The 15433-nt window shown below is 37.3% G+C and overlaps 1 protein-coding gene across 1 annotated transcript in view; it reads right to left on the bottom strand.

Annotated features, from left to right (window-relative positions):
• Nucleotides 1-7831: 7831 nt before the first annotated feature.
• The window catches only part of LOC122797668 (AP2/ERF domain-containing protein PFD0985w-like), a 32536-nt gene continuing 24934 nt past the window's right edge, over nucleotides 7832-15433 (bottom strand). Inside the window, exons 5-8 of the mRNA XM_044066209.1 lie at nucleotides 12058-15417; nucleotides 10566-11765; nucleotides 10330-10449; nucleotides 7832-10213 (exon numbers count right to left, since the gene is read on the bottom strand). Of these exons, the coding sequence (XP_043922144.1) occupies nucleotides 7832-10213; nucleotides 10330-10449; nucleotides 10566-11765; nucleotides 12058-15417 (7062 nt within the window). The remainder of the gene's footprint in view (nucleotides 10214-10329; nucleotides 10450-10565; nucleotides 11766-12057; nucleotides 15418-15433) is intronic.

Here is a 15433-nt window from a genome sequence, read left to right as displayed (position 1 = left end):
TCATCAGCCACAGCTCCAGTGCATATCCAGCATCCCCCACTAGGTGACTATCAGGGATGTCCCCATTGGCAAATCTCTGGTACAGTTAGGTCAGATGCCAAATGTGGGAATCGTGATAGCTTCCAGGGCATCCAGCACACACATTCATTATTATGCCCTGGGCATCGCACATGAACTGGCAGTTGATGGAGGGGAAGCCCTTGCGGTTGACGTAGACCTTACCCCGCTCACCGGGTGGTGCTTTAATGCATATGTACATGTAGTCTATTGCACCCACTACCTCAGGGTATTCTGCTATTTGGTGGAAAAGATGCATATTGCTGGCCAATGCCTCACAGGAATTGGGGAAATATATGTGGTCACCGACATGTGCTGACATGGCATCCAGGAACTGGTGGAGTACCCTGGATGCTGATGCCTATAAAAATCCCCATCATATCACCAGTTGGTCTTTTGAAGGTACCTGTAGCTAGTATTCTTAGGCCTACACATACCTTGATATCCACTGGGATGGGTTCCCCTCTTTTGGTTCTGTGTGTGAGGCGTGGCCGGCAAAGCTGAACAATTTGCTGTAGGAGGTCTCTGTCCATCCTATAGCACTCCACTATCTCCAGCTCATGTAGCCCCTGGTAGGTTACCCTGGGTCTGTACACTCTTCTCCATCTCCTCACTGTGGGTTGCTCAGCAGCATTCACAACATCACCACCCTCAGCACCTTGCACACGTTGGTTTATGATAGCAAGAGCAGGCCCTAACATTTTGTCTGACTTAAGCTTTTTAAGCTTTCCCTCTTTGTATACTGCAATGTTGCAGAGTTGTTGAGAAAAAACAGGGGGGGGGGTGGTGTTTGCAGAGTTTAAAGTGCTGGGCTGGGCTAGTCTGCTGCTTGTGCAATTGGCTGATTCTGATATATTTCACCTGGCAGCTCTGCTAGTTCTCCTTGGTTAACTTCCTACTACTTCTTTTCCTTCCTTTTGCCTTTCTGTTTCCGCCCGGGGCAGTGCTGCGCAAACGTGCACACACGTGTGCACACGCTGTGTGCATGTTTGCAAGGAGTTTCCTTTCTTTTAACAGTGTGCACCTTTGGTTTGAGGTTTTCAAATAGGACAACTGTAGGCATGCCTCTTGCAATCCTGAGCAACTCAAAGCAAACACAAGGCCACTGTGCTCCAATTAGCTTACAGCCTGTCTGACACAGCCCCTCATGATGTCACCTATATTATACTCTTCTACTCACCTACTCCTACTCTTACACTCTTGGGACATGCCTCACATGCTGGGGAAAATTGAGATTCACTATCCTTATCCTCATTTGCGTAGGATTGCCTAGTAATGCATGGTTACATCTCTCACACTGAGCTCCCCCCCCTTAGCAACCACTAGTCAGTGGCCATGTTGTCTTCAGCCTCCCATTCACCTGCATGGCAGAATAAGCTTTTTAGTGAAAATGCCTATTTTTGGCTTTTTTTAAATTATTTTCTTGTTTTTATAAGTGCTGCACATTTGCGTGGTGCTGCGCTATGCTTAAACAGTGGAGATCGGGGGAAAAAAAGGTACATTTTTACATTTTTAAACATTTTAAGATGCCAATGGCCTTATATCTGGCTATTGGCATGCTTCCTCAACTGTATGCATCCTTTATTTGGAGCTGTCATAGCTCCATTTAGCTATTTGCATAAATGTACTCCGTTACCAACGGAGTACATTTCTGCAGCTAACACTAATCTTCCACGGACAGATTAGTGTTTCCTGGATTGCAAATTTACCTCATTTGCATGGCTTTCACCAGCAAATGAGGTAATTTGCATACCATGCCACTGTCCGTGCAAGAGAAGCTTTAGCAGTTCTCATGCACGCCCCTGACGGCTGTTCCTGGATCGCACGGCAGACATATTGCCGGCGTGAACTCCTACACTCTTCTTGCACTCCGTGCAAGCTTTCGTAAATCCGGGGGACCATTTATATACTTATTGCTTGTGCACTCTCAATTGAAAAAAATCAATAAAAACATTTAAAAAAATAAAAAAAAAGCTAGACAAAGATCTTTTAAACATTGTCTACAAGGTGAGCAGGTAATCCACCTTACTTGTAATGTTCTTCCTATTTACCTAACAATTAATATATTTTAGTGAGTGTATCATCTAGGAAGCTCCTAATAATAATAAGACAATGGTGTTGCTGCTACACAAACTAAAAGTCCCATTCTCCAAACACCAGCAACAAAACTGCAGCAGTAAAGAAATCTTAAGTATAATGAAATAACTTCAGAAAATATGTATCTGAAAACCACAGGAAACTGTAGGCTCAATACAGCCTTACTATTTTTTTTATTTTTTTTTTATTTTTACATTTGTTAACCGGGGGGTGTCTGACTGAGCTGAAAAGGCCCCTTTTCAGCAAAGGCCCGGGGAGAAAAGCTCCACATAGAAAAATTACAGATACATTTAGTTATTTAGACATGATCAGTATACACACAAATTACAAAAGACATGTTTTTACAGTGGTATGCAGCACATCAACAGTTACAGTGGAGAGAACAAACAAAAAATATTAATTTAAAAATAAAGGTAATTAATAGATTTGTGGTGTACAACTGAAATTTGAAACATAGGTAGAATATGTACATAGTACACAGGTACAGTACATATATTGTAGATTAGCCAGTGTTTGTGAGTAAGATTGAAAACTATTATCAAGTACTCTAGGTTTAGTATGTGTACCTTATCAGCTTTCACTAGCCTGGGGAGCAATCATGGCACTGTCAACTTTGCTTGAGATGTTGCCTGATGAGGTTTTTAAAGGAGTCTTTAAATGACTTTGAAGTATGCAACAAAATTAGTGTCACTAGTTAGTTTGAGGAGTACAGCTAGTTATTTCTGTAATTCAGAGAAATGCATTGCATAAATAGTTTCTTCCCACTCCCTCAGATCAGACTTGTGCAGATTGACAATAATTGATAGTTGGGCATGTTAATTATTCTTTAAAACCTTTCCATGTTACATCAAAGGTTTCTAAGCAGAATTACCTGGAGCTTTTACAACAGGCAGAAATCTTGATCTTTTCTCAGATTCTGACAGTTTCTCAAATAATCATCCTCAATCCCTTATCCTTATTTTTGCATGAGGTTGAGGTGTCATGTCACCTGTTGCCAATTCTCTCTATTCAGATTCACTCTCCTACCTTCTTTGACAGTCATGACTGCCTGTTTCAGGTCTTCTCGCATGCAGTCCATCCATCCCTTGGCTGGGCATCTTTACCTATACTGAGTTTCACCCCACTGCACCTTCAGTTTTAAATTCCAGTCCTCTATCTTTTGCTGGAGCTCCTAATCAGAGTCTGTCTGTAGTGCCATCAACTGCTCACAGCTGCATTGTTGATTTGTTCCCCCAGCCTGTTTACTGATATAGCCTATCACTAGAATGAATAAGAGTGGGCACAGAGCTCAGCCCTGAAGCATACCCACTCCCACTGGGAGCCATACCTCTGAACCTCTTAGTTCAAGAAATCTGAACCAAGCCAAAAATAATAAGAGGACAAAGCCTCAAAAACAGTGACATATTGTTAAATACTGCTCTTATAAACTTAGAAATATGACATAATAAAAGAATTTAGATTAGCATGCATTTTCTAAAACATATGAATTCTGAAATTCAAATGTCTGTCATTATTTAGTGAATTCCTTCCTAAATGATTTGCCAGAAAACCACAAATTCTATGAGGAACAAGACAAAAATATTTGACAAAAATCTGGACATTTGAGAGGTATGCGGGAAACCCTTTTTGAATCTGAATATTGTTCATACTTGTGTCATTTGATCCCTGTACATAGCCTGAATGAATTCTAACAATATTTCTGGGATTTTAAACCATGCCACGACTGCCTAAATCAGCTTTCAGGAGACCCTCTAATATGCTTTCTCTATGTATACAAATGCCTAGTTGGCCTCTTTCATAATCTCCAGTTTCCTCTCCACTATGTCCCACTGTAAATAGTGGGTCAGTTGTGCTGCATCCTGAACAGTATCCAAACTGCACATCTCCCATCATAGTTTATACTGTTCTGCTTACTTGTTTATAAATTAAACTCTCCAATACTTTCATGCATTATGACAGGATTTTGACACTTCTATACTGACCACAGTTGTGACTATCCCCTTATTAAACTGGCATTAAAATGTTTATTTTCAAATCATCTCGGATGCGCCTCTGTCTTTCTCTCTTGTTACTGAGATGTGTATCCTCGTGAGCCATTTCTCACCTAAAGCCCTTAAAATCTGTTTTTAACACCTTTATTGAACTATCACTTAAGACATAGGCAAACATACATTTATATAAAAGAAAACAAACCATATTAACATGTTCACAGTTACAAACATTATACATCACATATATTCTACTGCACAATTATCATCAATAGAACTACATAAATTGAACAATTCCTACATTCCCTTAAACCTCACTCCTCCTCCAAAACATTATTCTGTATGGACTGTTCCCTTTTTTTTGGCAGCCACCAGAATTAAACTTAACAAGGCCTTACTATGTCTAGATAATTCAGATCCTGTATCCCAGTTCAAAAAAAATAATTTCCTTAGTTACAGTCATTTACTCACCTAATATTTCTGATAGAATACTCTCTAAGAAATTTGTAAAGTCTGTCAACTCATTACCCTTCCAGAACATATGTTTCCAGTTACCTCTTCCTTCCCTATCCCACTTCCAACATTTGCTATCTACCTGAGGAAAAATTCTTTGGTGTCTGCTTGAGGTATAAAATACCTATGCAAACACTGCCAAGCAAAGATCTTAAACCTTCTAGACTTTGTTTCATAGTTGGGAGCCATGTATATGTCCTCCCATTGTTTCCTTGTGAATTGCATATTAAAGCCCCTGACATCTTAGTCATATATACAGTGATGCCATCGGAGCCTGGCACTTTTCCTGACTTCATATTCCCTGGTCCACTTTATACATCTTTTAGGATGGGTTCTCCTTCATTTTTAAGTGTAGACTGCACACATGGTATTGCAGCATTTGTGTGTGTGTGTGTGTGTGTGTGTGTGTGTGCACATATGTGCCCGCATGTGTGCGTGTGTGTGTGTGCATGTGCATGCATGTGCATGCATGCGTGTGTGCTCGCGTGTGTGCATGTGCGTGTGTGCGCACATGTGTGTGCGTGTGTGCGTGCGTGCATGCGTGTGTGTGTGTGTGTGTGTGTGTGCGCATGTGTGCGTGCGTGTGTGTGTGTGTGTGTGTGTGTGTGTGTGTGTGTGTGTGTGCGCGTGTGTGCGTGCGTGCATGCGTGCATGCTTGTGTGTGTGTGTGTCTGTGTGTGTGTGCCTGGATTAATGAGCAGATTGTTGCTGGCATCCCTTATGACTGGTCACAGGTGATCAGCATTATCTGTAAAATGTTAAGGAGTGTGCTTTCCAGCATCACATGAAGAAAAGCTTTTTAGGAGTTTATGTTTTAGGGCCTTAACAATGTCATTGTGCCCTCACAATTAAATAAGTAACTTTGTCCTTCTGAATCATTTCCTTTCAGACACAATCCACCCCGGTCTGTATTTCAGATACCTTGCAATAACTTACCACAGACTAGGTATTATATTGGCATACATAATTTCTGACAAAAGCACAAGTTTGCATTGTTTCTTGAAGATTCTCTGAGATCACATCATGTAAACCATCCAAAATGTATTTGGCATTAAATATAAAGGCTTTACAGATTTTATCTTACCGTTCCAGACAGTCACCAGAACTGAACTTCAGTTATGCTTAGATGCTGTGCCAGGATCTGGGAAGAATTTGTTGATAAGCAGAATGTGTAAATGTTACACAGACATCCAAAGAATGAGAATACAGATTCTAACAGGCACGTGCCATATCATACATCAAACAATTCCTAATCTTAAATTATCTTAACCTGGGAGCCTTTTCTTTTCACATTTTTCCACTGTCACAGCCTTTCTTATGATAAATGCTGGTATCTGGGTAGTAGTGTTTCAAAGTCTGAAAAAGTGGATCTATTAGTCCTGCCCTTTCCTGTTATACCACTCATGAATATACATTGCAAGAAGTTTTGTTTAGTTTAATTAATTCATTTAAATTTTTGGGGAAGGGAAGCATGCAATCTTTCCATAGACAGTGATGAGAGATCAGGATCAAACCCAAACACTGGAGCTGTGAAGAATTGACCTTAATAGTCTCCAATTCAGTTTGGTTACATTAGTAAAAACATCCACAAAGTTCTCACTAACAGTAATTTGTTCCAGATCCAATCTCTGCCATCATTTGTGCAACGAATAATATGAAAGTAGGATTTCAATATCCAGTATATTGGAACAGAAGTCATATCTGCAATGCCAGTGACTTATGTTAGGTTAGTAGCCTAGGTGCTAGGCAGAAGGTGAAGTCAACAGAGGCTAGGATTTCTTCCTCAAGAGAAGGAGCTGAGGTTTTATTACTGCTCATGAAATCCCGTTTTGGTATCTGGTTGATCTGCAATGAGAAGATATTTTAAACCTACCAGCAGTTGTCTGCACTGAGCCATGTGTATGCCATCATGGATGGACACCTCATAGTGACATCACTGGCCACTGTGCCTTGGTAACCTGTGAGAAACAAAGTAAATAAAAATGTCTTTCAACAGCACAGTTTGGAAGCGGAATAGCCTGACATTGTGATCTAACTTCTTACAATGGGTATTACTAGGCATGATGAGGCACTCAAAAGATGGGAGAGCAAGGAAAAAAGAAATAACAGAGATGTCTGTTTTCATCAGTAGCTTGCAGTTCTTCATCACTTGGGTATCATGTGAGTCAGAAAAATTTCTGTGAACCTTTTAAATTTTGTACATGAATAATGAACACTAATGCTTAGCTAAGAGCACACATGAGTAATGAACACTGATGCTTAGCTAAGAGCACACATGCGTAATGAACACTGATGCTTAGCTAAGTGCACACATGGGTAATGAACACTGATACATACATGAGTAATGAATACTGATGCTCATGGCTATGTGTACCTTGTAATAGAAGAAGCCCTAAAGTACAACTGATACTGCAAATGATGTTCTATTGGAAATGACTTGATCTTAGGGTGGTAGCCCAAATCCAGTCTGTCCCTAAAAGACCAGTAAAGCTTATCATTCTTTTTGTCCACTAGAAAATTTGAGCCTGGACAGTGCCAAACTGCCTTATCTCCACCAATCTGTGACCCATCAGAGCGCTGATGTCCCATGGTTAGGACTTATTAGCGTCTAGAAAAAATATGTACTTGGATTGTCATTTTATAGAATGTAAACACAGCAAAACTTTAACAAATGTGGTAAAAATGTCCATGGAGATGGCCTAGTGATTGAAGTTTGAAGGTCATTGCTGTGTGTTCACTCTGAGGATAGAACATAAGACAGTGACAAGCTTCTCAGCTCTTGATTCAACGGAGAAGATCTGTATGTGACTTTTAATAAATAATAAACTCTCTTCACTTTATATTTCTATCTACCTAATTTTTCTTATTCCTAAGGAGTTCTAAGCTAACTTATTTACCAATTGGGAATTTACACCCCTTAGGGACAATGTCACTACAAGTTTTTCAGATGTATTCAAAGAAGAATGTAAATGTACTTCATAACACTTAATATTATTACCAGTTTAGTTGCATCTGAACTGTACATTTAAAATTAATCCCAGTTGTTGTACTTCTTTGTGTGAAGCAATGTAATTATTTTCTTCGTTGCTCACAATAGAGTTTATTCTATTTAAGTGTGTTGCTCACACTAACCTATTTAATCCTGCCTGTTGCATGATTATTTTTTACCATTCGGTTTATTTATGGTGCACTATGCTTGTATTATGTTTAGCACTGACCCGTAGAACTGTATTATCACCATTATTCTGTACTGTGCTTGTATTATGTTTAGCACTGACCCGTAAACCTGTATTATCACCATTATTCTGTACTTTGCTTGTATTATGTTTAGCACTGACTCGTAGAACTGTATTATCACCATTATGCTGTACTTTGCTTGTATTATGTTTAGCACTGACCTGTAGAAGTGTATTATCACCATTATTCTGTACTGTGCTTGTATTATGTTTAGCACTGACCTGTAGAAGTGTATTATCACCATTATTCTGTACTTTGCTTGTATTATGTTTAGCACTGACCTGTAGAAGTGTATTATCACCATTATTCTGTACTGTGCTTGTATTATGTTTAGCACTGACCCGTAGAACTGTATTATCACCATTATTCTGTACTGTGCTTGTATTATGTTTAGCACTGACCTGTAGAAGTGTATTATCACCATTATTCTGTACTGTGCTTGTATTATGTTTAGCACTGACCTGTAGAAGTGTATTATCACCATTATTCTGTACTGTGCTTGTATTATGTTTAGCACTGACCTGTAGAAGTGTATTATCACCATTATTCTGTACTGTGCTTGTATTATGTTTAGCACTGACCTGTAGAAGTGTATTATCACCATTATTCTGTACTGTGCTTGTATTATGTTTAGCACTGACCCATAGAACTGTATTATCACCATTATTCTGTACTGTGCTTGTATTATGTTTAGCACTGACCTGTAGAAGTGTATTATCACCATTATTCTGTACTGTGCTTGTATTATGTTTAGCACTGACCTGTAGAAGTGTATTATCACCATTATTCTGTACTGTGCTTGTATTATGTTTAGCACTGACCTGTAGAAGTGTATTATCACCATTATTCTGTACTGTGCTTGTATTATGTTTAGCACTGACCTGTAGAAGTGTATTATCACCATTATTCTGTACTGTGCTTGTATTATGTTTAGCACTGACCCATAGAACTGTATTATCACCATTATTCTGTACTGTGCTTGTATTATGTTTAGCACTGACCTGTAGAAGTGTATTATCACCATTATTCTGTACTGTGCTTGTATTATGTTTAGCACTGACCTGTAGAAGTGTATTATCACCATTATTCTGTACTGTGCTTGTATTATGTTTAGCACTGACCTGTAGAAGTGTATTATCACCATTATTCTGTACTGTGCTTGTATTATGTTTAGCACTGACCTGTAGAAGTGTATTATCACCATTATTCTGTACTGTGCTTGTATTATGTTTAGCACTGACCTGTAGAAGTGTATTATCACCATTATTCTGTACTGTGCTTGTATTATGTTTAGCACTGACCCATAGAACTGTATTATCACCATTATTCTGTACTGTGCTTGTATTATGTTTAGCACTGACCTGTAGAAGTGTATTATCACCATTATTCTGTACTGTGCTTGTATTATGTTTAGCACTGACCTGTAGAAGTGTATTATCACCATTATTCTGTACTGTGCTTGTATTATGTTTAGCACTGACCTGTAGAAGTGTATTATCACCATTATTCTGTACTGTGCTTGTATTATGTTTAGCACTGACCCGTAGAAGTGTATTATCACCATTATTCTGTACTGTGCTTGTATTATGTTTAGCACTGACCCATAGAACTGTATTATCAACATTATTCTGTACTGTGCTTGTATTATGTTTAGCACTGACCCGTAGAACTGTATTATCAACATTATTCTGTACTGTGCTTGGATTATGTTTAGCACTGACCTGTAGAAGTGTATTATCACCATTATTCTGTACTGTGCTTGTATTATGTTTAGCACTGACCTGTAGAAGTGTATTATCACCATTATTCTGTACTGTGCTTGTATTATGTTTAACACTGACCTGTAGAAGTGTATTATCACCATTATTCTGTACTTTGCCTGTATTATGTTTAGCACTGACCTGTAGAAGTGTATTATCACCATTATTCTGTACTTTGCCTGTATTATGTTTAGCACTGACCTGTAGAATTGTATTATCACCATTATTCTGTACTTTGCTTGTATTATGCTTAGCACTGACTTGTAGAAGTGTATTATCACCATTATTATGTACTTTGCTTGTATTATGTTTAGCACTGACCTGTAGAAGTGTATTATCACCATTATTCTGTACTTTGCTTGTATTATGTTTAGCACTGACCCGTAGAACTGTATTATCACCATTATTCTGTACTTTGCTTGTATTATGTTTAGCACTGACCTGTAGAAGTGTATTATCACCATTATTCTGTACTGTGCTTGTATTATGTTTAGCACTTACCTGTAGAAGTGTATTATCACCATTATTCTGTACTTTGTTTGTATTATGTTTAGCACTGACCTGTAGGAGTGTATTATCACCATTATTCTGTACTGTGCTTGTATTATGTTTAGCACTGACCTGTAGAACTGTATTATCACCATTATTCTGTACTTTGTATTATGTTTAGCACTGACCTGTAGAAGTGTATTATCACCATTATTCTGTACTGTGCTTGTATCATGTTTAGCACTGACCTGTAGAACTGTACTATCACCATTATTCTGTACTTTGTTTGTATTATGTTTAGCACTGACCTGTAGAAGTGTATTATCACCATTATTCTTTATTTTGCTTGTATTATGTTTAGCACTGACCTGTAGAACTGTATTATCACCATTATTCTGTACTTTGTATTATGTTTAGCACTGACCTGTAGAACTGTATTATCACCATTATTCTGTACTGTGCTTGTATTATGTTTAGCACTGACCTGTAGAAGTGTATTATCACCATTATTCTGTACTGTGCTTGTATTATGTTTAGCACTGACCTGTAGAAGTGTATTATCACCATTATTCTGTACTGTGCTTGTATTATGTTTAGCACTGACCTGTAGAAGTGTATTATCACCATTATTCTGTACTGTGCTTGTATTATGTTTAGCACTGACCTGTAGAAGTGTATTATCACCATTATTCTGTACTGTGCTTGTATTATGTTTAGCACTGACCCGTAGAAGTGTATTATCACCATTATTCTGTACTGTGCTTGTATTATGTTTAGCACTGACCCATAGAACTGTATTATCACCATTATTCTGTACTGTGCTTGTATTATGTTTAGCACTGACCTGTAGAAGTGTATTATCACCATTATTCTGTACTGTGCTTGTATTATGTTTAGCACTGACCTGTAGAAGTGTATTATCACCATTATTCTGTACTGTGCTTGTATTATGTTTAGCACTGACCTGTAGAAGTGTATTATCACCATTATTCTGTACTGTGCTTGTATTATGTTTAGCACTGACCCGTAGAAGTGTATTATCACCATTATTCTGTACTGTGCTTGTATTATGTTTAGCACTGACCCATAGAACTGTATTATCAACATTATTCTGTACTGTGCTTGTATTATGTTTAGCACTGACCCGTAGAACTGTATTATCACCATTATTCTGTACTGTGCTTGTATTATGTTTAGCACTGACCTGTAGAAGTGTATTATCACCATTATTCTGTACTGTGCTTGTATTATGTTTAGCACTGACCTGTAGAAGTGTATTATCACCATTATTCTGTACTGTGCTTGTATTATGTTTAACACTGACCTGTAGAAGTGTATTATCACCATTATTCTGTACTTTGCCTGTATTATGTTTAGCACTGACCTGTAGAAGTGTATTATCACCATTATTCTGTACTTTGCCTGTATTATGTTTAGCACTGACCTGTAGAATTGTATTATCACCATTATTCTGTACTTTGCTTGTATTATGCTTAGCACTGACTTGTAGAAGTGTATTATCACCATTATTATGTACTTTGCTTGTATTATGTTTAGCACTGACCTGTAGAAGTGTATTATCACCATTATTCTGTACTGTGCTTGTATTATGTTTAGCACTGACCTGTAGAAGTGTATTATCACCATTATTCTGTACTTTGTATTATGTTTAGCACTGACCTATAGGAGTGTATTATCACCATTATTCTGTACTGTGCTTGTATTATGTTTAGCACTGACCTGTAGAACTGTACTATCACCATTATTCTGTACTTTGTTTGTATTATGTTTAGCACTGACCTGTAGAAGTGTATTATCACCATTATTCTGTATTTTGCTTGTATTATGTTTAGCACTGACCTGTAGAACTGTATTATCACCATTATTCTGTACTTTGTATTATGTTTAGCACTGACCTGTAGAACTGTATTATCACCATTATTCTGTACTGTGCTTGTATTATGTTTAGCACTGACCTGTAGAAGTGTATTATCACCATTATTCTGTACTGTGCTTGTATTATGTTTAGCACTGACCTGTAGAAGTGTATTATCACCATTATTCTGTACTGTGCTTGTATTATGTTTAGCACTGACCTGTAGAAGTGTATTATCACCATTATTCTGTACTGTGCTTGTATTATGTTTAGCACTGACCCATAGAACTGTATTATCACCATTATTCTGTACTGTGCTTGTATTATGTTTAGCACTGACCTGTAGAAGTGTATTATCACCATTATTCTGTACTGTGCTTGTATTATGTTTAGCACTGACCTGTAGAAGTGTATTATCACCATTATTCTGTACTGTGCTTGTATTATGTTTAGCACTGACCTGTAGAAGTGTATTATCACCATTATTCTGTACTGTGCTTGTATTATGTTTAGCACTGACCTGTAGAAGTGTATTATCACCATTATTCTGTACTTTGCCTGTATTATGTTTAGCACTGACCTGTAGAAGTGTATTATCACCATTATTCTGTACTTTGCCTGTATTATGTTTAGCACTGACCTGTAGAAGTGTATTATCACCATTATTCTGTACTTTGCTTGTATTATGTTTAGCACTGACCTGTAGAAGTGTATTATCACCATTATTCTGTACTTTGCTTGTATTATGTTTAGCACTGACCTGTAGAAGTGTATTATCACCATTATTCTGTACTTTGCTTGTATTATGTTTAGCACTGACCTGTAGAAGTGTATTATCACCATTATTCTGTACTTTGCTTGTATTATGTTTAGCACTGACCTGTAGAAGTGTATTATCACCATTATTCTGTACTGTGCTTGTATTATGTTTAGCACTGACCTGTAGAAGTGTATTATCACCATTATTCTGTACTTTGTTTGTATTATGTTTAGCACTGACCTGTAGAAGTGTATTATCACCATTATTCTGTACTGTGCTTGTATTATGTTTAGCACTGACCCGTAGAACTGTATTATCACCATTATTCTGTACTGTGCTTGTATTATGTTTAGCACTGACCTGTAGAAGTGTATTATCACCATTATTCTGTACTGTGCTTGTATTATGTTTAGCACTGACCTGTAGAAGTGTATTATCACCATTATTCTGTACTGTGCTTGTATTATGTTTAGCACTGACCTGTAGAAGTGTATTATCACCATTATTCTGTACTGTGCTTGTATTATGTTTAGCACTGACCCGTAGAACTGTATTATCACCATTATTCTGTACTGTGCTTGTATTATGTTTAGCACTGACTTGTAGAAGTGTATTATCACCATTATTCTGTACTGTGCTTGTATTATGTTTAGCACTGACCTGTAGAAGTGTATTATCACCATTATTCTGTACTGTGCCTGTATTATGTTTAGCACTGACCTGTAGAAGTGTATTATCACCATTATTCTGTACTGTGCCTGTATTATGTTTAGCACTGACCTGTAGAAGTGTATTATCACCATTATTCTGTACTGTGCTTGTATTATGTTTAGCACTGACCTGTAGAAGTGTATTATCACCATTATTCTGTACTGTGCTTGTATTATGTTTAGCACTGACCTGTAGAAGTGTATTATCACCATTATTCTGTACTGTGCTTGTATTATGTTTAGCACTGACCTGTAGAAGTGTATTATCACCATTATTCTGTACTGTGCTTGTATTATGTTTAGCACTGACCTGTAGAAGTGTATTATCACCATTATTCTGTACTGTGCTTGTATTATGTTTAGCACTGACCTGTAGAAGTGTATTATCACCATTATTCTGTACTGTGCTTGTATTATGTTTAGCACTGACCTGTAGAAGTGTATTATCACCATTATTCTGTACTGTGCTTGTATTATGTTTAGCACTGACCTGTAGAAGTGTATTATCACCATTATTCTGTACTGTGCTTGTATTATGTTTAGCACTGACCTGTAGAAGTGTATTATCACCATTATTCTGTACTTTGCTTGTATTATGTTTAGCACTGACCTGTAGAAGTGTATTATCACCATTATTCTGTACTGTGCTTGTATTATGTTTAGCACTGACCTGTAGAAGTGTATTATCACCATTATTCTGTACTGTGCTTGTATTATGTTTAGCACTGACCTGTAGAAGTGTATTATCACCATTATTCTGTACTGTGCTTGTATTATGTTTAGCACTGACCTGTAGAAGTGTATTATCACCATTATTCTGTACTGTGCTTGTATTATGTTTAGCACTGACCTGTAGAAGTGTATTATCACCATTATTCTGTACTGTGCTTGTATTATGTTTAGCACTGACCTGTAGAAGTGTATTATCACCATTATTCTGTACTGTGCTTGTATTATGTTTAGCACTGACCTGTAGAAGTGTATTATCACCATTATTCTGTACTGTGCTTGTATTATGTTTAGCACTGACCTGTAGAAGTGTATTATCACCATTATTCTGTACTGTGCTTGTATTATGTTTAGCACTGACCTGTAGAAGTGTATTATCACCATTATTCTGTACTGTGCTTGTATTATGTTTAGCACTGACCTGTAGAAGTGTATTATCACCATTATTCTGTACTGTGCTTGTATTATGTTTAGCACTGACCTGTAGAAGTGTATTATCACCATTATTCTGTACTGTGCTTGTATTATGTTTAGCACTGACCTGTAGAAGTGTATTATCACCATTATTCTGTACTGTGCTTGTATTATGTTTAGCACTGACCTGTAGAAGTGTATTATCACCATTATTCTGTACTGTGCTTGTATTATGTTTAGCACTGACCTGTAGAAGTGTATTATCACCATTATTCTGTACTGTGCTTGTATTATGTTTAGCACTGACCTGTAGAAGTGTATTATCACCATTATTCTGTACTGTGCTTGTATTATGTTTAGCACTGACCTGTAGAAGTGTATTATCACCATTATTCTGTACTGTGCTTGTATTATGTTTAGCACTGACCTGTAGAAGTGTATTATCACCATTATTCTGTACTGTGCTTGTATTATGTTTAGCACTGACCTGTAGAAGTGTATTATCACCATTATTCTGTACTGTGCCTGTATTATGTTTAGCACTGACCTGTAGAAGTGTATTATCACCATTATTCTGTACTGTGCTTGTATTATGTTTAGCACTGACCTGTAGAAGTGTATTATCACCATTATTCTGTACTGTGCTTGTATTATGTTTAGCACTGACCTGTAGAAGTGTATTATCACCATTATTCTGTACTTTGCTTGTATTATGTTTAACACTGACCTGTAGAAGTGTATTATCACCATTATTCTGTACTTTGCCTGTATTATGTTTAGCACTGACCTGTAGAAGTGTATTA

The sequence above is a fragment of the Protopterus annectens genome, chromosome 3.part1, assembly GCF_019279795.1.
Source record: "Protopterus annectens isolate FY-2018-M chromosome 3.part1, PAN1.0, whole genome shotgun sequence".
Classification (NCBI taxonomy): domain Eukaryota; kingdom Metazoa; phylum Chordata; order Ceratodontiformes; family Protopteridae; genus Protopterus; species Protopterus annectens.
Note: the sequence above shows the minus strand (reverse complement) of the source record. Positions and strands in the feature narration are given on the sequence as shown.